At 42.7% G+C, this 25,287-nt stretch overlaps 1 protein-coding gene across 3 annotated transcripts in view; it reads right to left on the bottom strand.

Moving 5' to 3' along the window:
* Positions 1-919: 919 nt before the first annotated feature.
* The window catches only part of LOC132402281 (atypical kinase COQ8B, mitochondrial-like), a 59,480-nt gene continuing 35,112 nt past the window's right edge, over positions 920-25,287 (bottom strand). For 2 of the 3 annotated variants that reach the window (XM_059985127.1, XM_059985126.1), the window contains exons 7-12: positions 24,238-24,323; positions 16,942-17,082; positions 10,586-10,667; positions 10,412-10,505; positions 9,100-9,192; positions 920-965 (exon numbers count right to left, since the gene is read on the bottom strand). In XM_059985127.1, coding sequence (XP_059841110.1) covers positions 935-965; positions 9,100-9,192; positions 10,412-10,505; positions 10,586-10,667; positions 16,942-17,082; positions 24,238-24,323 — 527 coding nt within the window. In that variant the 3' untranslated portion in view covers positions 920-934. Of the gene's footprint in view, positions 966-2,431; positions 2,683-9,099; positions 9,193-10,411; positions 10,506-10,585; positions 10,668-16,941; positions 17,083-24,237; positions 24,324-25,287 lie in introns of those variants that run through there. The other variant, XM_059985128.1, reaches the window with a different exon arrangement.

The raw sequence follows: 25,287 nt of genomic DNA on the forward strand, positions 1-25,287 counted from the left end.
GCTTCATACAGTTCAACCAGAATGTTATCTGGTCCTGGTGATTTCCCCTTTCACATTTTCTTCGTAGCATGTTCCACTTCTTCTTCCAGTATTGCTGGGCCTCTGTTGTTATTGCCAATATCAAAGTTGTCTTCCTGGTCTTTGTCGTCGTATAGGCCTTTGATGTATTCTGACCATCTTTGCATTATTTTTCCTTTCTCCATAATTGTAGATCTGTCTTTTGCTTTTATACATCCTGTTGTTGCCCCGCTTTTCTTCCGATTTGTGACCTCTTTGAACTCGTTGCGCATATGTTTGCTGTTGTTGGTCTTCTGCAATTGTTCTATTAACTCACATTTGTCCTTAAGCCACTTTTCTTTCGTTTCCTTGCACTTGGTTGTTCTCTGTGCATGCAAGGATACGTGGGCTTCTTCGTTTTCATTACATTTTCTTCTTTGTTCCATAAGATTCAGAATTTCTTCTGTCATCCATTTCTTTTTAGCTTTTTTCTGTTGTTTGGGAATCTCTTGTGCTGCTTGTGTTCTGCTGTCTCTGAGGTTTCGGTGCTGTGCAATTGCTCAGCAAAAGGAGGTGTAAGGCGCTCCTTCCATCCGATAGCCTACAGGTCACCCTTGGGCAAGGTGTAGTACCTGTTTAGCCTCCCAATCAGGGTCACGTGAAGCCATGATTCACAGGTGGTGGATGGTTTTTACAAGCACATTCTACAATTGAAATTTATGGTTGTAAAACTAAAAACTCTGGGCAGATGAATCTGCTGATCAAGTGGCCAGGGTTACCCGTCCAGTATGGACACTGCAACTGAAGAAGGCAACAGGAAACCACTTCAGTGTTCCTCCCTTGTACAATCATGCATTGAAGTCAACTACGGTCTCAGCACAAAGATGTGAACAGAGCCTTCACCGAAGGAGCCTCATCCGGTGGAGGATCTCATGTGCTACAGGTGAACCTTGACCGTCATCCAGCGACTGTCGGCAGATTAAAAGCAAAGAAGATCAGACTAGCAACCTGGAATGTAAGAACCCTTAACCAACTTGGTAAATTAGACAACATCAAACAGGAAATGGAAAGATTAAAAATCAGCATCTTGGGAATGTGCGAGATGAGATGGAAAGGAGCTGGTAAAGCAAGCTCAGAGGGATATATCATCATTTACTCAGGAGGAGAAATACATGAAAATAGTGTTGGAATTATGTTAGATGAAGAACATGCAAAATCAATAAAAGGCTATTGGATATATCAGATCAATATCAGATCGAATGTTACTTGTGAAACTATGTGCAAAACCTTTTGACATTAACATCGTTCGTTTATGCCCCAACAGCAGACAGCAGCGAAGAAAATATCGAACAATTTTATGATGAACTAGAAGCAGCATTAAGACAATGCAAAAGCTCAGAAAACACCATTATTCAAGGTTACTTCAACACAAAAGTAGGCAAGACCAGGGACAAAGACAATATTGGACATTACGGCATAGGTGAGAGAAATGAGAGAAACTAGCTACATGGGTCACAGAAAAAGATTATATAATTGGTAATACCCTCTTCAAGCAACACCCGAGAAAACTATGGACATGGAAGAGCCCAGGGGATAACACCAGAAACCAGACTGATTATGTGCTTATAAGGAGAAGGTATAGAAATGTTCTGAAATCATGCAAAACATATCCAGGTGCAGACTGCTACAGGGATCACGTACCAATAATCAGCGTGATGTACCTGAGACTCAGAAAGCTTAAAAGACCAAGAGTAGAGTCAAAGCTGAATTTGGGACTTTTGAAACAAAAAGTGACATCAAACCTGAATTCCAAATAACAGTGAAGAACAAATTTGAGGCTCTACAAAACATCACTGTTATAGAACAGCAATGGGTCCATGGACCCCTTGCTTAATGGTAATGGTGCATGTCATAAGGAAGGTTGAGAAGCTCTGGTCTACAGATATACTGCTGTAAGTTTCCTGAATGGTTGCATCATGGTCTGGTATGGCAATTCAAACATGCAGGAACACAAGAAGCTGCAGAGAATAGCGGACTCATTCCAGAACATCATGGGGACATCCCACCACACTCCCCCCATCCTATCTAGAGGAGGCACTGCCTCATCAAGTACAGAAGTACACAAGGTACAGAAGTCTGAAGTGCCACATCACCAGGCTCAAGAACTGCGATGTCTCTTCAATCATTCGGTTCTTGAACTATTCAAACCAACTCTAATTGACATTTATCACCTTGCACGCAAAAGGACTTGGTTTTGTTTTTGTTCAGATTGTCTTTGTTCTTGTAAAAATTGTGTATGATACTGAACAATTTTTTTCAAAAGTGTTTCTTCAGAAATTTTTCTTTGTTTATGATACACTGCTTGAAGCTGAACGCAAATATAATTTCAGACTATTTGTATCATTTTGGAATTTGGAGAAACAAGAAATTAATTTTTATTAAATATAACGCATTTAATTGCATAATGGTGCTGACACTTTGCAATAGTTCAACTAAGCTAAAAATATTTTGTTGATGATTTTCATTTGCACTCAGTGTCTGAGGCTTCTCACTTAAGTGTCCAAAAATAATCAGCCAGTATTGATGGATTCCAGTTGCACTGATACCGTTTCTCCATGACCGCAATGTCCTGGTGAAACCTTTCACCGTGCTCGTCACTGACAGTGCCAAGATTTACAGGGAAGTCTAAATGGGAATGTAGAAAATGAATCTTTAGTGACATGTTGCACTTCATGGTTTTGCATGCTTGAAGCATGTTGCCAACCAGATGCATGTAGTTTATTGCTCTGTAGTTGCCAAGAAAATTTTCAACATCTTTGAATGCCTTCCATATGATTTTCTCTGGTTCCACTAGAAACTCTTCAAATTGCCTGTCACTAATGACCTGTTTGATTTGTGGACCCACAAAAATGTGTTCCTTAATCTTGGCTTCAAGTTCTTCTGACCTGAATTATGAATTGAAATAATAAATGCAGGCAATTTTAAAAAATGGTGTGATAGGGAAATTTTTATGGTGATTTCATGATCAGCAACCCAAAATCCATAAGATACACCCAAGATTATTCAGGAAGCAAAATCTTTGTTCTTCAACATTATGTTTTCTTTAAAGTGAATAGGGACATAGAAAAACTACAGCACAATACAGGCCCTTCAGCCCACAAAGTTGTACAGAACATGTCCCAATCTTAGAAGTTACTAGGCTTACCTATAAGCCCTCTACTACACTCAATGTACCTATCTAAAAGTCTCTTAAAAGACTCTATCGTATCCACCTCCACCACCATTGCCAGCAGCCCATTCCACGCACACACCACTCTTACCCCTTACAAACTTACCCCTGACATCTCTGTACCTGCTCCCCAGCACCTTAAACCTGTGACCTCTTGTAGCAACCATTTCAGCCCTGGGAAAAAGCCTTGGACTATCCACACGATCAATGCCTCTCATAATTTTATACACCTCTATCAGGTCACCTCTCATCCTCCGTTGCTCCGAGGAGAAAAGGCTGAGTTCATTCAACCTATTCTATAAGGCATGCTCCCCAATCCAGGCAACATCCTTGTAAATCTCCTCTGCACCCTTTCTATGGCTTCCACATCCTTCCTGTAGTGAGCTGACCAGAATTGAGCAGAAATGTCGTGTATCTGCTGCAGGTAAGTTTTTCATTGCACTTGTGCAGATGACAATCAACTCGACTTTGACTAGCATTTGACAGAGTTGAATGGCCTTACTTATTTAATGTGTTGGAGAAGTTTAATTTTAGTCCGATATTTATATCATGGATTAAATTGATTTATCATACTCCAGTAGCCTCAGTGGTTACCAATAATCAAAGATCTCCCTTTTTTCGCCTATTTCGGGGCACTAGACAAGGATGTCCTCTTAGTCCATTACTATTTAACATTGCCTTAGAACCTTTGGCAATTGCCATCAGACAATCACAGGATATTTTGGGTATTAATCGTGGGACAGATATTCATAAGTTATCTTTGTATGCAGATGATTTATTATTATTCATTTCTAACCCGGAGAAATCCATTCCAGCAGTTTTATCATTATTGGCTCAATTTAGTGAGTTTTCTGGGTATAAGTTAAATCTTAATAAAAGTGAATTGTTTCCATTGAATAAACGGGTCCCAATTTATGGAAATTTACCCTTTAAATTAGTTAATGACTCTTTTACTTATTTAGGGATCAAAATCACAAAAAACCATAAAGATTTGTTTAGATTTAATTTTTTACCCTTAATTGATCAGATTAAAGATTTGTTTACTAAGTGGTCACCTTTGTCTCTATCCCTAATAGGTAGGATTAATGCTATTAAGATGGTTATTTTACCTAAGTTTTTATATATTTTTCAAGCGATACCAATTTTTATCCCGAAATCTTTTTTTACTAACGTTGACTCTAAAATTTCTTCATATATATGGCAGTATAAAAATCCCAGGTTAGGTAAAACATATTTACAGAAGACAAAAAAGGAAGGCGGGTTAGCATTACCTAATTTCAGATTTTACTATTGGGCAGTTAATATTAGATATTTGTTATGCTGGTTGAAAGATGGGGGTGGATCTTTTGGCCCTTGTTGGGTGAGTTTAGAAACTAAATCGGTATCAGCTTATGCTTTGGGTTCTATTTTAGGGACTTCTCTCCCTTTTGCTCTTTCTAAATTGTCGAAACGAATTGACAACCCGATAGTTAAACATACATTGCATATATGGTTTCAATTTCGGAGATTTTTTGGGTTGACTCAATTCGTTTTAAATAGTCCTATTGTATCTAATTGTTTTTTTCACCCTTCCATTATAGATCAAGCTTATTCAGCTTGGAAAACTAAGGGATTACTAAGATTTTTTGATTTATTTTTAGATAATTGTTTCATGTCTTTTGAACAATTATCCAACAAATATAACTTGCCGAGATTTCATTTTTTTAGATATTTACAGATTAGACATTTTTTAAGTTCTGTACTCTCTACGTTTCCAAATTTTGTGCCTTCAGATACTTTGGAGAGTTTATTTGAATTAGACCCTTTTCAAAAAGGGCTTATTTCAAAACTTTATAATATAATTATGAAGATACGTTCAGAGCCTCTTTATAAGACTAAACAGGATTGGGAAAGAGAGCTTAGTTTTAGTATTTCTAGTGAGAATTGGGATAGAATTCTTCAATTAGTTAATACATCATCGTTATGTGCCAAACATTCACTAATACAATTTAAGGTCGTACATAGGGCCCATATGTCCAAGGATAAATTAGCTCATTTTTACTCTCATATAAGTCCTATTTGTGATAGATGTCATTCTGAAATTGCGTCTTTAACTCACATGTTTTGGTCGCGTTCATTTTTGGAGAAATATTGGAAGATATTTTTGATATTATTTCTGCGGTTTTGAATATTGATTTACAACCTCATCCTATTACCGCAATTTTTGGTTTACCAATGTTAGATTCACTGCATTTATCTTCTTCAGCCCGTCGAATAATTGCATTTCTAACTCTGATGGCTAGAAGATCTATATTGTTGAATTGGAAAGAAATTGATCCTCCCACTGTATTTAATTGGTTCTCTCAAACTATGTTATGTTTAAATTTAGAAAAAATTAGAAGTGGTATTTTTGAGACTTCTATTTGAAAAGTTATGGAGACCATTTATTCAACATTTTCATATGATGTAATATGACCCTGTGCCAAGTTCATTTGATTTCCCAGTTTTCAGCTTATGTATTTTGAGAGGACCGGAAGTGACGGCATTGATGAATACTTATTTTTGTGAGATATTATAAACAGCCCGCTTTTTTTTTCCTTCTTTTTTGTTTTTTTTTCTTTTATATTACTTATTAGTTATAGTTATTAGATTAGATTAGCTAGTTCTGCATTATATAAATTTTTTTTTGTTTTTTTTTCTTTTTTCTTTTTTTTTATATTATACATTATGAAATATTTAGATTTACTATGTCCATACATATATCTTATGGCTTATGTCTTGGTAAACTCATTTATATTGTAACTATTATGTATGTTTTTTTTTCATATGTAATGGAATGTGTATGTTGGTAATTTCTTTATCAATATATCATCTGTATTCTGTCCATATTACTAATATTAATAAAAAGATTTAGAAAGAAAGAAAGACTTTGACTAGGGTTATGCAGGTTGGGCTTAAGAATCGTTAAAGAGATGTAGCTGTTCTTGAACCTGCCCAGGTGGGACTTCAGGCTTCTCTGCCCAATGGTAGCTGCGAGAAGAGGGCATGGACCTGATAGTGATGGGGGGGGGGGGGGGGGCAGGTCTTTGATGGACATTGCCTGAAGGTCCTCCAGTATCTTTTTGCGTGGAGCCCTGCTGCAGGGGACTAGCAATTTAAAATAACAAAATATACTTACGCTACTTTCAGAATTTAATCAAGTTCCTGGGTGTCAATGTCTCTGAGGATCCTGGCCCCAACATATCAATGTAGTTACACAGAAGGCACGACAGTGGCTATATATTTTATTAGGAGTTTGAGGAGATTTGGTATGTCATCAAAGACACTTGCAAATTTCTGCAGATGTACTGTGTGAAGCATTCTAACTGGCTGCATCACCATCTGGTATGGGGTGGGGGAGAGATGGGGCTACTGCACAGGATCAAAGTAAGTTCCAGAAAGTTGTAAACTCAGTCAGCTCCATCATGGGCACTAGCCTCCCCAGCATCCAACAGTGCTTCAAAAAGGCAGTGTCCATCATTAATGACCGCCACCACCCAGGATATACCCTCTTCTCATTGCTATCTTCAGGGAGGAGGGTACAGAAGCCTGAAGGCACATACTCAACAATTCAGGAACAGCGATTTCTGAATGGACAATGTATCCATGAACATTACCTCACTACTGTAATTCACAACAAATTTCACAAGATACGCCAGTGATATTAAACCTGATTTTCATTGTATCTGTGGTGGGCTTGCCTTCAGTTGCTAACCCAAGTTCTAAGATAGAGGTCACCAACCTTTTTAAGCCCAAGATCCCCTACCTCGGCCTTAGTGAAAGGCAAGATCGACCTACTAAATCGTTTAAGAGAAAAAACAGCTCAGATTGTACTTCCAACTTTAGGCCTTTTACTTGAGCTAATTGTATTTGAATTACATAATATGTTTTTGTCAAACTTTCTAAATAATTCAACCAAGAAAACACAGTAACTAGCAAATCAAACAGGTCATAGCTGTCTTTCTTTAAGAATATTACAATACTTCATACCTTTAATTCTAAGTTTCATTGTTTAATTTTATTTCAACATGAAAAATAAATGAATAAGAATTGACTGTTGCACTCAGTGTGATGACTGGGGCTGAATATTTCCTGCTAGTTCCCTGAAATTTGGCTCATAACTCCAGACAGCCAGTCTGAGACAGTCTGTGAGGTGTCTGTCAGTAAGACAGCTCCTATACTTATACTCAATAATTTTCATCTGTGAAAATGCAATTTCACACAGATAAGTTGACCCGGAGTAGGCACTGACTTTTAGTGCACATGTGGTGAGATGAGGGAACTTCTCCCTGCTGATAAGCCCCCAAAAGTCACTGTCCCTTCATCTTGCTCTAAGCTCAATGTCATTTTGCAAATCAATTATTTCCACTTCAGTATCACTTGGCACACCAAATACTTGCTGGAATTTGGTTGCTCTCTGTTCTATATCGATCAGCAGAAATGGGTTTGAAATAAATGCAGTGATATCTTTCATGACGTTTAACTCCCCAAAACGCCAATCGAACTCTATTGTCATTTGTCTAGGTAAGCACCGGGCAGAAAAAACAGAAGTAAAGCTCCACAACCCCAGAAACAACCTCTCTTTACAGACAGTTTCCTTAGCGGGAGTATTGCTATATTACCATTACCCTAATTAGTATCACTTATTTTTATAATGCTCACATTACAACAGTATTTGTGTATTTATTTTTCTTTTTTTTTGCCGAGATCTACTGGGAAAGTCTCAAAGATCGACCAGTCAATCACGATCGACTGGTTGGCAACCACTACTCTAAGACATCTTTCAGCCTCTCCCTCCACTAAGTCCACTGGAGGCTGGAAGCACGCTGGTGGCCCGTCCTGTGGTCGAGGACTGTCTGAGTGTGTCACTGGGAGGAAGGAAGTTTTGCTGTTGGTATTTTGTTGCATCTTGCTGTTGATGTTGCTAAGTATTGTGGGCTGTCCCAGCACTAAATTCGTTTGGTTGTTAATGAAAAAGATGGATTTCAGTTAATGTTTTATTAAATACACTTTCAAATATGATTCTACTACTAATTGGCACCTGTGGTTGACATTTTGATGATGTGTTTTTGGGCCAATTAATTGATCTGGTGCTTTGTGATCTGGGAGTTCAGTAAGGTTTTCAGTGGATTGTGCCTGGTATCATTGATTGGCTCCGTTGCTTCTCTCCAACTGAGGCGTCAAGGACGTGAGCCAATGATCGACTCAATTGCTTCTCTCCAACTGAGGCGTCAAGGACGTGAGCCAATGATCGACTCAATTGCTTCTCTCCAACTGAGGCGTCAAGGACGTGAGCCAATGATCGACTCAATTGCTTCTCTCCAACTGAGGCGTCAAGGACGTGAGCCAATGATCGACTCAATTGCTTCTCTCCAATTGAGGCGTCAAGGACGTGAGCCAATGATCGACTCAATTGCTTCTCTCCAATTGAGGCGTCAAGGACGTGAGCCAATGATCGACTCAATTGCTTCTGTGACTAAGGAGTCGAGGGTGCGAGCCCATGATCAACTCCATTACTTCTCTCTGATTGAGTGTTAAGCAAGGTTGATGAGATGAGAGCAGAGGACAGGTGGGCGTTCAACACTGTCCATCTGCGTTTGACCGATCTTCACCTCCTCTCGTCAGCTGCCATCAGAGGGAAGTGCTGGATCTACATTGCTAGGATTGATCAGAGGCTGTGAACTCATTTGGGGAACTTCAGGATTTATGTTGCACATGATCCAGGATTCTGGTTACTCTTTAGTTTGCTATTTTTGAGCAGTTTGATCGATGCAGACTGGGGTGCTTCAGCAAAGAATGGTTCTACGGCCGGCATTGGTTAGCAGCATGGCACTGAACTGAACTAAACTGAATACCGCTGGTTTGATGCGCTGTTTGTTGTCTTTTTCTGCGGGTTGGGTGTTTGACATTTTCTTGACGGGTTCCATGGTGCATTATTTTGTGGCTGCCTGCGGGAGGACAAATTTCAGAGTTGTATTCTGTATCTATACTTTGATGGTGAATGTACTTTGATTCCTTGATGTGATAAATAAACAAAACTGAATTTGAATAGAATAATCTAATCCATTGGACCAAACTTATGCTCACGTGTTCCAATATCTCTGTCCATGGCTAACTATCATCATAAGACCATAAAACATTAGAGTAGAATTAGGCCATTTTTGGAGGAGCTAAAGATGGTGCCAGTGGGAGACTTGTGTCAGTCCATCAGTGAAACAGTTTATAATTCTTCTAATGTCTCTTTTTTCCCCCCTTTTCAAGGTGGCTGGGGTCCTGTTAGAGTCTGTGATGCACAGCTGCCCTCAAATTGCACTTTTTCACAGTGGTGGTCTCCCATTCTTGGAGCTCGCCAAGCAGACGAGTGAATTCGATACCTCCAGGGGTGGCCTAGAAGACTGGCACCTTTGGGGTGTGGCCCTGTGGCCTATGGACGAACTGATTGCACGCCGGTGTTACTGACTGACGCATGGTGGGAGATCAGGACATTGAGAAAACAGTGTAAACTGTTGTCGAAATAAGCGATGCTGCAGACTATGGCATCGAAGCAGCCAGCTGTTGGTCTCCCTCTCGCTGTGACAGGAGTGATAAGTCTCTCTCCCTTGAGAGAGGGAGCCCAAGGCATCTCAAACTGTTGAGGTGAACAGTAGTTTTTGATGAACTTTGTCAGCTTTGCTATCCCTTGCATGGTGGGTGGTGGAGGGAGGGAGGGCTGATGCTTTTCGCTGAAGCAGGTGGGGAGAGGGCAGAGCATTGATGCTTTGCTGCTGCTTGTGTGATGGGAGGAGGAGGTGAGGCTTTGGGGTTCTAACATTTTCCTGCCATTCATTCTTTGGGGTTTTTCTTCTGTTTTGTAGATTTCTGTGAAGAGTAAGAATTTCAAGGTGTATACTGTTTAAACTCTCTGATATTAGATGGAACCATTGAACCATTCAGCCCATCTTGTCTACTCTGCCTTTCTCACATGGTTATTATCCTTTTCAACCCCCTTCACCTGTAATCTTTGATGTCCTGATTAATCAAGAACCTATCAACCTCTGCTATAGATATTCCCAATGACTTGGCCTCCACAGATCCAACGTCTGCCTGATTACTCGCTAGCAAAGTGCCTTGTTTTTTAATGAATTAATTAAAGTGAAGGCTCCGTCGTGGAGTGATGGTTGGTTGTACCTGAATCTCTTGGCACAGGTAGCCTCCCGAATGTAGTCGCACTCCCATTCCAGCTCACGTCTCAGTACCACGATGGCACTCTCAGCAAACAAACCTACAGGGGTGGGAAAAGAGGCAGTGACGCATCGGAATGAACAACGAGCAGGTGAAAGGGTTTCGCCATTTCTATTGTACCTTCAGGCATGGGGATGCTCATCTTCAGCACAGACAGGAGGTTCTCAACGTCACTCTTGATGCTTTGAGCTATCCCTGGATACTGACAAAACAGAACAAGCACAATAAATTAGCATGTTTTCGCTGTCCTAGCTCAAAGACAACTGTAAATGAGCATATTTTTGGTCTCCTAGCTCAAAGGCAACTGTACTCTTCTTCAGTGAATCAAAGCAAGACTTTTTTTAAAGATAAAAAATTAGCTTCATTGGTCACACATATATTGGGCTATCAGGACCTTGTCCCAAAAATTCTGAGGCTGTGCTCTCTGGTCCAAGACCTTTTGATTGACGTATTAACAAAGTTCTGATGGGTACAGATAGTGTAAGTGCAAGCAGGCTTTTTCACTGAGGTTAGGTTGGATTACTACTAGAGGTCATTGGTTAAGGGTGAAAGATGAAAAGACATTAGCTTTATTTGTCAAGCATACATTGAAAAATACTGTAAAATACATGGTTTGTGTCAACAATCAACACAGTGTGAGGCCGTGCTGGGGGCAGCCCACAAGTGTCACCGTGCTTCTGACGCCAACGTAACTTACTCACAACTTACTAACCCTAACCTGTATGTCTTTGGACTGTGGGAGGAAACCAGAGCGCCCAGAGGAAACACACATGGTCATGGGGAGAACATACAAACTCCTTACAAACAGCAGCAGGCATTAAATCCTTACCATCAACGCAGTGCCCTGTTACTGTGCCACGCCAATGTCTTGTGTTCATGGGTCAGAAAGCTGCGGCAGGAGTTGGAAGTGTCCAGCAAACCCATGGTTGTAATCATCATTATGTGCCATGTTGTAGGACGTGGGCGATCATGATCTCATGACCATGATTGTTACGGACAAATTTTTCTACAGAAGTGGTTGGCCATTGACTTTTTCTGGGCAGTGTCTTTACGAGACGGTGACCCCAGCCATTATCAATACTCTTCAGAGATTGTCTGCCTGGTGTCAGTGGTCACATAACCAGAGCTTGTGATACCTGCTCATACGACCATCCACCACCTCCTCCTCACATGGCTTCATGTGACCCTAAGGGTGGGTGGAGGCTAAGCAGGTGCTACACCCTTCCCAAGAGTGACCTGCAGGCTGGCAGAAGGAAGGAGCACCTCACACTTCCTCTGGAAGACGTTTCCCTACACAGTCACCACTGGTCGTAATATGGGTTCATAAAGAAAAATCTTGGCTCCATGCTCCACACAAAAAAAAGCTTTTGTTAACGTGTTTATTTATGTTGGAGAGCAATTCAAACTGCTTTCAGGACCAAGAAGTCACCCTCCATGACGTAACATCACCTGCCCAGTCACAAGTCTTGTGGGACAAAGGAGCCTCTGGGCTGCTTGTCTACACGGAGCAAAAACGACAAGGGAGTAGTAGAATTAAACATTTTACTGAGTCACGTTAGTAATGGTGCCTGCTGGGCAACTTACAGTGTAGGAGCGACAAACCAGGCCTTGTCCATCCAAAAGCGTGCATACTTGAAAACCAGCACGCAAGCCCTCCACGTGTAGGACAAGTCAATTCATTGCGCGATCGTTCAGCCACACGTACACTTGCCACATTCTCTCAGTTGATCCAATACAGTTCATAGGCTGGCATCGGTCCGTACTTTGGACACAAGTTTGTCTGTCCTCCCGGAATTTCGCTCAGTGGTGTTATATCAGCTGAAGTGCACTCACTTGTGCCGGCAGGTAGTGCCATCACAAAGGCGGCATGACAGTGCCAGTACTTCCTTAGAAGTTTACGCAAATTTCGCATGCCATCTAAAACTTTGGCAAACTTCTACTGATACACAGTAAAGGATATGCTAACTGGTTATTTCATGGCCTGGTATGGAAACAGTAATGCCCAGAAACAGAAAAGTCTACAGTGGATGGAGCCCAGTCTATCACAGATAAAACCCTCTCCATTACTGAGCACACATACAAGGAGCACCAACCATTGTCAATGACCTCCAGCATCCAGTGATGCTCTCTTCTCATTACTACCATCTTGCAGGAGATACAGGAGCCTTAGGTTCCCCACCACCACATTCAGGAACAGTTATTACCCTGTAACTATCAGGCTCCTGATAGTTTGGGCAAAACCTCCATAGATTATTTCTCTCCATAGATGCTGCCTGAACTGCTGAGTTCTTCCAGCATTTTGTGTGTGAAATCCTGGTCGATGAGGGCCCTGGTGATCTGTCTACTTAGCACACCAATAAAAATTAATCAATATGCTCCAAGACTTTGGCCTCAATACCTGTGCAATTGGATTCTGAATTTCCTTACCTGTAGACCCTGATCAGTTCAGGTTGACAACAAGATCCCCTCCATGATCTCCATCAGCACAGGTGTACCACAAGGCTGTGTGTTCAGCCCATGCTCTACTCACTTTACACTTCTGACTGTGTGGCTAAGCACAGCTCCAATGTCATTTTTAAGTTTGCTTACAACAGGCTGAATCAAAGGTGATGATGAATCAGCACACAAGAGGGAGATTGAAAACCTGGCTGAGTGGTGCCACAACAACAGTCTGCTGCTCAACATCAGCAAGACCGAGGAGCTGATCATTGACTCCAGGAGGAGAAAACCGGCAGTCCATCAGCTAGTCCTCTCTGGAGGGCCAGAGGTGGACATCAAATTCCTTGGTGTTATGCTTTCAGAGGACCTGTCCTGGGCCTGTCCGTGTAAACATGATTACAAATGACTTGACTTGAGCATGGCATCGCCTCTACTTCCTTAGGAGTTTGTGCAGATTCGGCATGTTATCTAAAACTCTGACAAACTTCTATATATGTGTGGTGGAGAGTATATTGACTGGCTACATCACAACCTGGAATGGAAACACCAATACCCTTGAACAAAAGAATCCTACAAGAGGTAGTGGATTCAGCCCAGTCCTTCATGAGTACAACCCTCCCAACCACTGAGCACATCTACGTGAAACAGCACAAAACAGCACAAAACAGCAGCATCCATTATCAAGGATCCACACCACTAAGATGCGCTCTCTTCTCACTGTTACCATCAGGAAGAAGGTACAAGAGCCTCTTGACTCCCACCGCAACTCAGTCCTTGTCAGATCGGGGTCAACGTCCAGTGGCATGGAATGCAAGATGACTCAGGACCCTTCAATGCTGAAGCCCTCCTCTGCATTCACAGCCATTGTGATGTGTCATCATCTTCCGCCAGCTCCACCATTGAGGTCTTGGTTGGATCACTCTTTGTCTGGAACCTCCCCCTTGACCTTACTGCCATGAGTGACCTTACTACATAGTAAAATCCAGACGCAATCGCTCTTGGGATCTCAGGCACTCATAAGCCAACAAAACTTGCAGAAAAATGCATCATGTTCAGGAACAGTTACTACCCTTCAATCATCAGACTCTTGAACCAAATGGGATAACTTCATTTAACTTCACCTGCCCATCATTGAAACATAGAAACATAGAAAACCTACAGCACAATACAGGTCCTTTGGACCCTAATGCTGTGCCAAACATGTACTTACTTTAGAAATCACCCAGGATTGCTCATAGCCTTCTATTTTTCTAAGCTCCACGTACCTCCAGGAGTCTCTTAAAAGATCCTATAGCATCCACCTCCACCACAATCGCCAGTAGCCCATTCCACACACTCACCATTCTCTGTGTAAAAAACTTACCCCAACATCCCCTCTGTACCTAAGCACCTTAAAACTGTGCCCTGTGCTCTCTCGTGTTAGCCATTTCAGCCCTAGGAAAATGCCTCTGATTATCCATATGATCAATGCTTCTCATCATCTTATACACCTCTATCAGGACACCTCTCATCCTCCACTGCTCCAAGGAGAAAAGGTCAAGTTCATTCAACCTATTCTCATAAGTCATGCTCCCAAATCCAGTCAACATCCTTGTAACTCTCCTCTACACCCTATCTATAGTTTCCACATCCTTCCTGCGGTGAGGTGATTAGGACTGAGCACAGTACTCCAGGTGGGATCTGACCAGGGTCCTAAACAACTGCAACATTACCTCTCAGCTCTTAAACTCAATCCCACGGTTGATGAAGACCAATGCACCATATGCCTTCTTAACCACAGTCAACCTGCGCAGCAGCTTTGAGTGTCCAATGTATACTGACCCCAAGATCCCGCTGATCCTCCACACTGCCAAGAGTCTTACCATTAATACTATATTCTGCCATCATATTTGACCTACCAAAATGAACCACCTCACACTTTTCTGGGTTGAACTCCATCTGCCACTTCTCAGTGCAGTTTTCTATCCTATCAATGTCCTGCTGTAACCTCTGACAGCCCTCCACACTATCCACAACACCCCCAACTTTTGTGTCATCAGCAAACTTACTAACCCATCCCTCCACTTCCTCATCCAGGTCATTTATAAAAATCACAAAGAGAAAGGGTCCCAGAACAGATCCCCGAGGCACTCCACTGGTGACCGACCTCCATGCGAAATATGACCTGTCAACAACCACTCTTTGCCTTCTGTGGGCAAGCCAATTCAGATCCACAAAACAATGTCCCCTGGATCCCATGCCTCCTTACTTTCTCAATAAGCCTTGCATGGGGTAACTTAGCAAATGCCTTGCTGAAATCCATATACACTACATCTACTGCTCTACCTTCATCAATGCTGTTAATCACATCCTCAAAAAATTCAACCAGGCTCGTAAGGCACGACCTGACTTTCACAAAGCCATGCTGAGTATTCCTAATTACATTATGTCTCTCCAAATGTTCATAAACCCTGTCTCTCAGTGAAGTAAGACTCACTGGTCCTTAATTTCCAGGACTAAATCTACTCCCTTTCTCAAATAAGGGAACAACATCTGCAATCCTCCAATCCTCCAGGACCTCTTCCGTCCCCATTGATGAAACAAAGATTATTGCCAGAGGGTCAGCAATCACCTCCCTCACCTCCCACAGTAGCCTGGGGTACATCTTGTCCAGTCCCAGTGACTTATCCAACTTGATGCTTTCTAAAAGCTCCAGCACATCCTTCTTCTTAATGTCTATATGCTCAAGTTTTTTAATTCACTGTAAGTCATCCCTACAATCGCCAAAGTCCTTTTCCATAGTGAATACTGAAGCAAAGTATTCATTAGCTACCTCCACCATCTCCTTTAGTTCCATACACACTTTTCCACTGTCACACTTGATTGGTCTTATTTTGTCATGTCTTATCCTCTTGCTCTTCACATACTTGTAGAATGCCTTGGGGTTTTCCTTTAACCTGCTTGCCAAGGTCTTCTCATGGCTCCTTCCTACTAGCCTTATAATCTTCTCGATCTCTATCTTTACCTCGTTTTTTGAACTTTTTATAAGCTTTTCTTTTCTTCTTGACTAGATTTTCAACAGCCTTTGTACACCATGGTTCCTGTACCCTACCGTCCCTTCCCTGTCTCATTGGAACGTACCTGTGCAGAACACCACACAAATACCCTCTGAACATTTGCCACATTTCTGCCGTACATTTCCCTGAGAATATCTGTTCACAATTTATGCTTCCAAGTTCCTGCCTGATAGCTTCATATTTCCCCTTACTCCAATTAAACGCTTTCCTAACTCATCTGTTCCTATCCCTCTCCAATGATATGGTGAAGGGGACAGAATTGTGATCACTGTCTCCAAAATGCTCTCCCACTGAGAGACCTGACACCTGACCAGGTTCATTTCCCAATACCAGATCAATTACAGCCTCTCCTCTTGTAGGCTTATCTACATATTGTGTCAGGAAACCTTCCTGAACACACCTAACAAAATCTACCCCTTTCTCTCAGGAGATGCCAATCCATATCTGGGAAATTAAAATCTCCCACGACAACCCTGTTATTATTACAACCTTCCATAATCTGTTTTCCTATCTGCTCCTCGATATCCGTTACTATCCAGTAGTCTAAAAAACACCCTGTGGAGTTATTGACCCCTTCCTGTTCCTAACTTCCACCCACAGAGACTCAGTAGACAATCCCTCCAAGACTTCTCCTTTTTCTACAGACATGACACTATCTCTGAAATACTACCACAAACCATAGATTCACTTTCAAGGTCTCTCCATCTTATGCTTTCAATATTTATTGCTTATCTATTTCTTATTATTATTTCTACTTTTTGTATTTGCACAGTTTGCTGTCTTCTGCACTCCGATTGAACGCCCTAGCTGCGGTTTTTCATTGATTATGTTGGGATGATTATTTTATAGATTAATTGGATATGCCCACAAGAAAATGAATCTCAGGGTTGTATATGGTGACATAGATGTACTTTGAAGAGATGGAAGAGAATCTCATCATCCAAATGAGAGTTGGACTCACAGCAAGGGAAATGGAAGTACCTGGATCTTAATGGCTACCTCTCGACCATCCTTCAGTTCTCCATGATGTACTTGTCCAATTGAAGCAGCGGCAAACGGTTTCTCCTCAAACACTGCCAACTTGTCGCGCCAGTTTGGGCCCAACTCCGCTTCTAGGACTCTCTGAGAAAGGAATATTAAAGAGGTTAGTTCAGTTCACTAGTCATTACCTGACCAGTTTGACATTTCCTAGTGACTGTTCCTGCAGTCTCCCTTCTTCCCAAATTGACTTTTCCCAGAGCAAGGTGCTGGAAGCAGGAGGGAGACTACAGCAGAACTCACAGTTGAAGGTCTACTGAACAGCAGATAAATATCTGATTATACACCGAAAGAGGTCTGATCCAACGAAGTACCACTTCCTGTCACAGCCACCTGTAGACACTCCTGTGCCTAGCGCTGCTTTATGGACATACTGTTCATGTATATAAGCTATCTTCACTATTTATATTTATTGTGTTTCCTTTAATTATTGTTGGTGTCCATTATCTTTTTGGGTTTTTTTGCACTGCATTGGATCTGGAGTAACAACTAGTTCATTCCCCTTTACATTTGTGTACTGGAAATGACATTCAGCCAAGATGTGTTCTAGTTTCTTGTTCTCATTTTTGCCAGGAGTTCATGTTGGGCGCAAGTAGTATGGGCTATTATTGTGTTCTCTGGTAAATATTGGCAGTTTTCTTTTTACCATTTCCACTCATTTTTCTAAGTTTGATTTTTGATGCACCTAATAAACACGCTTGCACTAAAGTGCTAAGCAAATCTAGCCATTTTCCCTTTGCTCATAACCCACATAGATAACAGTCATGAACAGAAGAACAGGCTCATTTGTCTAAATAGCCAAAAACTTCTATCTTGGCACTACTGAATGATTACTGGATGATTTATGAGACTGCTGCCAGGACTCGAGGGTCTGAGCTCTAAGGGGAGGTTCGGTAGGCTAGGGCTCTATCCCTTGACACCTCAGGGACTGATAGAGGGTTATAAAATCAGGACGGGCACAGATAGGGTGAACGCACACAGCCTTTTCTCTTCATGAATACACACACTTTCCCCAGAGAGGAACTTAAAAAATGTAGGGCATGGATTTAAAGTGAGAGGTGGAAGGAACCCCAGGGCATAACTTCATGCAAGGGTGATGTGCATATGGAACAAACTGCCAGAGAGGTGTTTGGGGAAGGAACAATAACAAAAAGACATTTGGACAAGTATATGGATAGGAAAATTGAGGATTATGGGCTAAACAGGGGTAAATAGAATCTGCATGGTAAACAGCATGGTTGATTTGGGGCGAATTTGGGACTCTAATAATCCTTCATATAAAGTTTGTAACTATCCTTTTTACTTTGTATTCTATTTAGTTTCCAGTCAGAATGCATCCAGTTTAAACACCAGGCTGGATGGATCAAAAAGGTCAGGTATCAGGAGCTGTTACAGCTCGCTGCTCTACGACATTACTCTGCTCTCCACAGTGCAGAGGCTACGGCCAGCTCCAGGCTTTGTGTGTGTGCGCTCTGCTGTACGATGAACTGAGGCCGAGGCTACGGCCAGCTCCAGGCTTTGTGTGTGTGCGCTCTGCTGTACGATGAACTGAGGCCGAGGCTACGGCCGGCTCCAGGCTTTGTGTGTGTGAGCTCTGCTGTACGATGAACTGAGGCCGAGGCTACGGCCGGCTCCAGGCTTTGTGTGTGTGAGCTCTGCTGTACGATGAACTGAGGCCGAGGCTACGGCCAGCTCCAGGCTTTGTGTGTGTGAGCTCTGCTGTACGATGAACTGAGGCCGAGGCTACGGCCAGCTCCAGGCTTTGTGTGTGTGCACTCTGCTGTACGATGAACTGAGGCCGAGGCTATGGCCAGCTCCAGGCTTTGTGTGTGTGAGCTCTGCTGTACCATGAACTGAGGCCGAGGCTACGGCCAGCTCCAGGCTTTGTGTGTGTGCACTCTGCTGTACGATGAACTGAGGCCGAGGCTATGGCCAGCTCCAGGCTTTGTGTGTGTGAGCTCTGCTGTACGATGAACTGAGGCCGAGGCTACAGCCAGCTCCAGGCTTTGTGTGTGTGAGCTCTGCTGTACGATGAACTGAGGCCGAGGCTACGGCCAGCTCCAGGCTTTGTGTGTGTGCACTCTGCTGTACGATGAACTGAGGCCGAGGCTACGGCCGGCTCCAGGCTTTGTGTGTGTGCGCTCTGCTGTACGATGAACTGAGGCCGAGGCTACGGCCAGCTCCAGGCTTTGTGTGTGTGTGCTCTGCTGTACGATGAACTGAGGCCGAGGCTACGGCCGGCTCCAGGCTTTGTGTGTGTGAGCTCTGCTGTACGATGAACTGAGGCCGAGGCCGAGGCTACGGCCAGCTCCAGGCTTTGTGTGTGTGCGCTCTGCTGAACGATGAACTGAGGCCGAGGCTATGGCCAGCTCCAGGCTTTGTGTGTGTGAGCTCTGCTGTACGATGAACTGAGGCCGAGGCTACAGCCAGCTTCAGGCTTTGTGTGTGTGAGCTCTGCTGTACGATGAACTGAGGCCGAGGCCGAGGCTCAAATCACAAATCATACAATTGAAATGAACAACAACATTCTGAACCAAAAATGAATCCTCAGATCCACAGCCATGAGTAGGCCCAAAGCCTTGCTTTTCAGTTTATATTAGCAGTCACAGAGCACAGCAACCGGGGCAGTCTTCATAGCCTCAGCGCCATGGAGATGACCATCTCAAAGAATGAGTGCAATCGGCTCTCGGCCTAACCACCACCGTCTCACTCCCAAAGGAGGTGTAAGACGCTCCTTCCCTCTTCTAGTCTGCAGGTCACCCTTGGTCAAGGTGTAGCACCTGTTTAGCTCCCTCCCCGCATAAATCAGGGTCACATGAAGCCATGGGAGCAGGTGGTGGATGGTCGTACCAGTAGCTGATACATATCACAAGTCTTGGTTATGCTACCACTGACGCCAGGGAGACTACCTCTGAAGGGTATTGCAAAGACACTGCCCCAGAAGGCAGCAATGGCAAACCACTTCTGTATAAAAATTTGCCAAGAACAATCATGATCACCATGATTGATGATGAGTAGTAGTATTGGTAGTGTTCTAATTTGTTCTGCATTTCATTTAAGTACATAATTTGTTACTCAGTTAAACAGTAGTTTGTCTTTTTGTTTGTCTTTCAACTACTTCACTTCATCTAATTGGGGCAGCCACTAAACTGGGCCAAAATTTACTGGTCCCAATGTGTCCCAATTAACCAGAATCCACCTTATTTTAAAGACAGGAAGACATGTAATTTAGGAGAAGAGGTTGTAAGTGAAACACCATAGCCTGCACCCTAGAAACGGCAGTGAAATGAGAGTAGACTAAAAGCTAAAATGTAACTGTGGCATAGTAGCATCGTGGCTAGCATAACGTTTTAAAATGCCAGCAGTCACTGATTAAAGTTCTCTGTAAGGAGTTCTCCCTATGACCATATGGTTTTCCTCCGGATTCCTCGAACAATACAAGGTCCCCCAATCTTCGTCGAGCACCTCCGCTCTGTCTGCCACAACAGACTGCTCATTTCAACGAATGCTGCCTGACCTGCTGAGATCATTCAGCTTTTGTACATGTTGATGCGGGCATGCTATGTTGATGCCCCAGCACATCCTCTGATCATATGGTTGAGGGTTCCAGGTGGTGAGCAGATCGAGGCCAAGAAGCTTAGAGACCATGAGTGACTCCATTTCTCGCAGAGTAAAGCATTGAGAAAGATTGAAAACATCGAGGCGAGTGTAGAACAGAATTCCGTCTACCAGCCTCTAGCTTGCTGCTGACAGAGGAAGGTATCTGTGTGTGACAATCTCTCTCCCCCTTTTACTTGCTTGTTTGATTTTATGTTTTATAGTCTGTGTTTTAGCTCATTCTTTCTTGTTGCTGTTTGTGTGATTTCTTCTTTGCGTGTGGAGATTAATGTTCTTGTTGCCGTTTGTGCAAGTTGTTATTTGTGCATGGGGGTGTTGTTTTTCTTTGAATGGTTGATTGGCTGATTATATATCTGTACTAATGAACAGGTGTACCTAATAAAGTGGCCACTGAGTGAATATTTAATCATTACAGTGAATTGAGGTAAAACAATATAAAACAGTAACGATGCAGAATTAAAGGTAACAGCTACTAAAACGTGCAGAACAGGTAAACAATAAAGTGCAAAATCATAATGATTTAGACTGTGAAGCCAAGACTCCATCTTATTCAACGATTGGTCTGGGGCTACATGGGTCATCTCTGTTCCACATTCTAAGTTCAAAGTAAATTTATTATTTGAAAAATATGCGACCACCCACCAGCTGCTCCCCTGGCTTCACGTGACCCTGATTGTGGGTGGGGGATGGGCTAATCAGGTGCTACACCTTGTCTGGGGTTAATAACATTAATAAATAAATACTTCGAATATGAGTTGTACAATCTTTGAAAGTGAGTCAATAGGCTGTAGTATCAGTTTAGAATTGTGGTGAGTGAAGTTATCCACGCCGGTTCAGAAGCCTGATGGTTGTGGGGTAATAACTGTTCCTGAACCTGGTGGTGTGGGACCTGAGGGTCATTGTGGTGAGTGAAGTTATCCACACTGGTTCAGGAGCCTGATGGTTGTGGGGTAATAACTGTTCCTGAACCTGGTGGTGTGGGACCTGAGGCTCATTGTGGTGAGTGAAGTTATCCAAACTGGTTCAGGAGCCTGATGGTTGTGGGGTAATAACTGTTCCTGAACCTGGTGGTGTGGGACCTGAGGCTCATTGTGGTGAGTGAAGTTAGCCACACTGGTTCAGGAGCCTGATGGTTGTGGGGTAATACCTGTTCCTGAACCTGGTGGTGTGGGACCTGAGGCTCATTGTGGTGAGTGAAGTTATCCACACTGGTTCAGGAGCCTGATGGTTGTGGGGTAATAACTATTCCTGAACCTGGTGGTGTGGGACCCAAACCTTCTGTACCTCCTATCCAATGGCAACAGTGAGAAGAGAGAATGGCCTGAGCCTTTGATGTTGGATGCTGCTTTTTTGTGGCAGCATTCTTTGTGGATGTGCTCAGTTGCGGGTAGGGCTTTTTTTGTGATGGACTAGGCTGTATCCACCACTTTTCATAAGCTTTTCCTTTCTTGGTCATTGGTGTTTCCATACCAAGCTGTGAACCAACCAGTTCCTTTGTTTGGGGATAGTTCCTTAAAGCCTGTAAATGACCCACTCAGCTCTCTCCCAAACCTCTCCCATCACAATATTTCCTCTTTAAAACTTTTTCAAATGCTTTTAATGGTCAGAATATGAAGGAATTCTTATAGATCAAGAGTCGCAACCTGCAGTCCACTGACCCCTCTGTTAATGACATTGGTCCAAGGCAAAAAGAATTGTTGGGAAACCCAGTTACAGAGGATTTCAAAGCTTTGGGAGTAGCTAGTCGGAAGCATTGGTCAAATTTTACAAGGTTGACAGTGAAAGAATGTACTGTTTTTAGCTATAGATTGTTGTGGAGGGCAGGGGAATGAGAAGCTGCTCTGTGAACTAGTAAGTTTTTTGTCTATAAGACCATAAGTGCATAAAATATAGGAGCAGAATTAGGCGATTTCATTATGGCTGATCTATTTTCCTCACAGCCCAAACTCCCCGTAACCTTTCATGCTCTGACCAATGAAAAATCTATCAACCTCTGCCTCAAATATAACCGATAACTTGGCTTCTACAACCAATTGTGGCAATAAATTCCACAGATTCACCACTCTCTGGCAAAAGAAATTCCTCACCTTTGTCCTAAATTGATGTCCATCCATTCTGAGGCTATGTCCTCTGGTCCTCCACCATAGGAAACACCCTCTCCACATCCACACTATTGATACTTTCAACATTCAATAGGTTTCAATGAGGTATAAATGAAATATTAATATATGTTTTTCATGAATAAACTCTTCTCGGGTTTCCAGCCAGGTATAGGTATTGATTTTAACGGACATTTCAATGACAAACTCTGCCATCTTCATCAGGGATGATGCCTAGGCATGTCTAGACTGGTGGTATATATACCTCCATCATTTGTCCCTCCTGATTGGTTAGTCCTCTTCCAATCAGGTTTATGCTGACATCGAATTCCAGTTCTTACTTGGGGCAAGACCTTTGTCTTTGTGAAAATTCTTTTTTCTAGTTTTATTTCAATGGCTTCTTTCACCAGGTGGTCCCAAAAGGCATTGGTGCAGCACAGTAGTTTTGTGCTAAAGTCAAACCTATTGCCATTGTGAATGCAACGTTTTGCTACTGGCGATTTCTCCAGGAAACCCAAACAGATACACCTCCTGTGCTCCTTGACACGCATTTCTACCGTGTGCCCTGTTTGGCCGATATACGCTGCTGCGCATTCACAGGGAATCCTGTAAACGCCAGCCGCCCTGAGTTCATCTCTGACCGACATAAGCTGTGACCTGAGCTTCCTTACGGGTTTGTGGAGGATATTAATCTGGTATTTCTTCAGGGTCCTGGTGATCCTTCCGGAAACCATGGAAATACAGGGAAGACATGTGATAGTGACGGATTCCTCCTCATTGTTAGGCTTCCTGATTTTTCCATTGGCCTTTTTAAGGGCACAATTATTTTCCTTCACCTTGTAGCTATTCTGTAGGAATATTAGGAATAATCCCCTTATTTCCTCGTGGAGACTCCCCAGGTCCGAAATAGCTTTCGCACAGTTAATCAAAGTAGAAAGAACACACTACGTTAGGAGATGTGATGGTGATAATAGAAATGTGATAGCAGAACATTGCATTTGCAAAGGCCATAGGCCTGACTTCAATGGCACAAAACTACTGAGCCATGCCAATGGCTTTTGGGACCACCTGGTGAAGGAAGCCATTGAAATAAAACTAGAAAAAAGGGATTTTAACAAAGATGAAGGTCTCACTCTAAGTAAGAACTGGAATTCAATTGTACAAATTGCAAACAAGTTGAGACAGCCAAAACCTGATTAGATGAGGTCTAACCAATCAGGAGGGATGGATGACACCACTGCCTAGGCATCATCCCTGATGAAGATAGCGGAGTTTGTCATTAAAACATTGGTTAAAATCAATACTAGTACCCGGCTGGAAGCCCAAGAGTTTAATCGTCATCATTGCCGAGAAAGCACTAGATAATTTTCCATATATTTATAGCTCTTTTGGTAATTTATAGCACATTATTATGTATTGCAAGCACTGCTGCCACAAAACACCAAATTTTATGACATATATCGGTGATAATAAAAGTGATTCTGAATAAATTTGTTTAAGGAGCTGGTCTCACCACACTCACCATCATCTGCCAAGTGGGCATGAAGTCTGCACTCTGTCGCACACGCTCAAAGATCTTCTGGAGTTGGGGGTTGATGAAACTGTTGTCTGCGCACACAGAAAGTTGACAAGATGAATGGGTCAACTTTAAACTAGAGCGCAGTTCCAGCTGATAATCTTTTGTAATTCAAATTTTTATTATTATTTATTCTTATTTTACAAAGCAGCAGCATATCATAGAGCAGGAGCTGAGCCCAACCCAAACCTTGTCAACCCAGGCACAATCCACTATCCCCATTGCAATCAACCCAGACAGGACCCAAGACTTACAACAGGATTTTGGTATACAAAACTATGAGGGGTATAGAGTAGATTAACACTTGCAGGCTTTCTACTGAGATTGGGTGGAGTTGTTCAAGAGGTCATAGGTTAATGGTGAAAGGTGAAACCTAAAGGAGGAACTACTTCACTTTGCAGTTCGTACAACTGTGTAACGAGTTGCCAGTGGTGTATATGGGTTCGATTCCAACATTTCAAAGAAATTTGGATGTACATAGATGGAAGAATATGGAGGGCTATGGTCCAGGCGTGATCAATGGGACTAGGCAGAATGAGAGTTCAGCATGGAATAGGATTGAAGGGCCTCTTTCAGTAGTGCTCAATGACTCTAACCCTGAACAAGACCAGGACCAGGGTGTTACTAGGATTCAACCTCACCAGGACCCATCTCAGAACCTGAACATGGTTAACCCCGAATTGACCCAACCCAAACACAAATTTCTCCAGCCTAAAGCATTTGCAAGGAAGTGCTGATAAAGGGACCTACAGGAGTGGAACGATTGGTTGGGTACAGAGTTTACAAGCAGAACTTCAAGAACAGCCAGGTCAGTCCAAACAGAACAGATGTCTTTATCAGAATATACACCCAAACACACCCAAAGCTTGCAGACATTTGGCATCGCTGGAGGTCAGAGAGTCTGGAGGTACAGCTGGTAACTTGACAGACATTAGAAAAAGACCTCGTTCACCCTCAAGCACGGAAATGAGAAGCTGATCAACGCCTCCAACTAGA

The sequence above is a fragment of the Hypanus sabinus genome, chromosome 11 (assembly GCF_030144855.1).
Source record: "Hypanus sabinus isolate sHypSab1 chromosome 11, sHypSab1.hap1, whole genome shotgun sequence".
Taxonomy (NCBI): domain Eukaryota; kingdom Metazoa; phylum Chordata; class Chondrichthyes; order Myliobatiformes; family Dasyatidae; genus Hypanus; species Hypanus sabinus.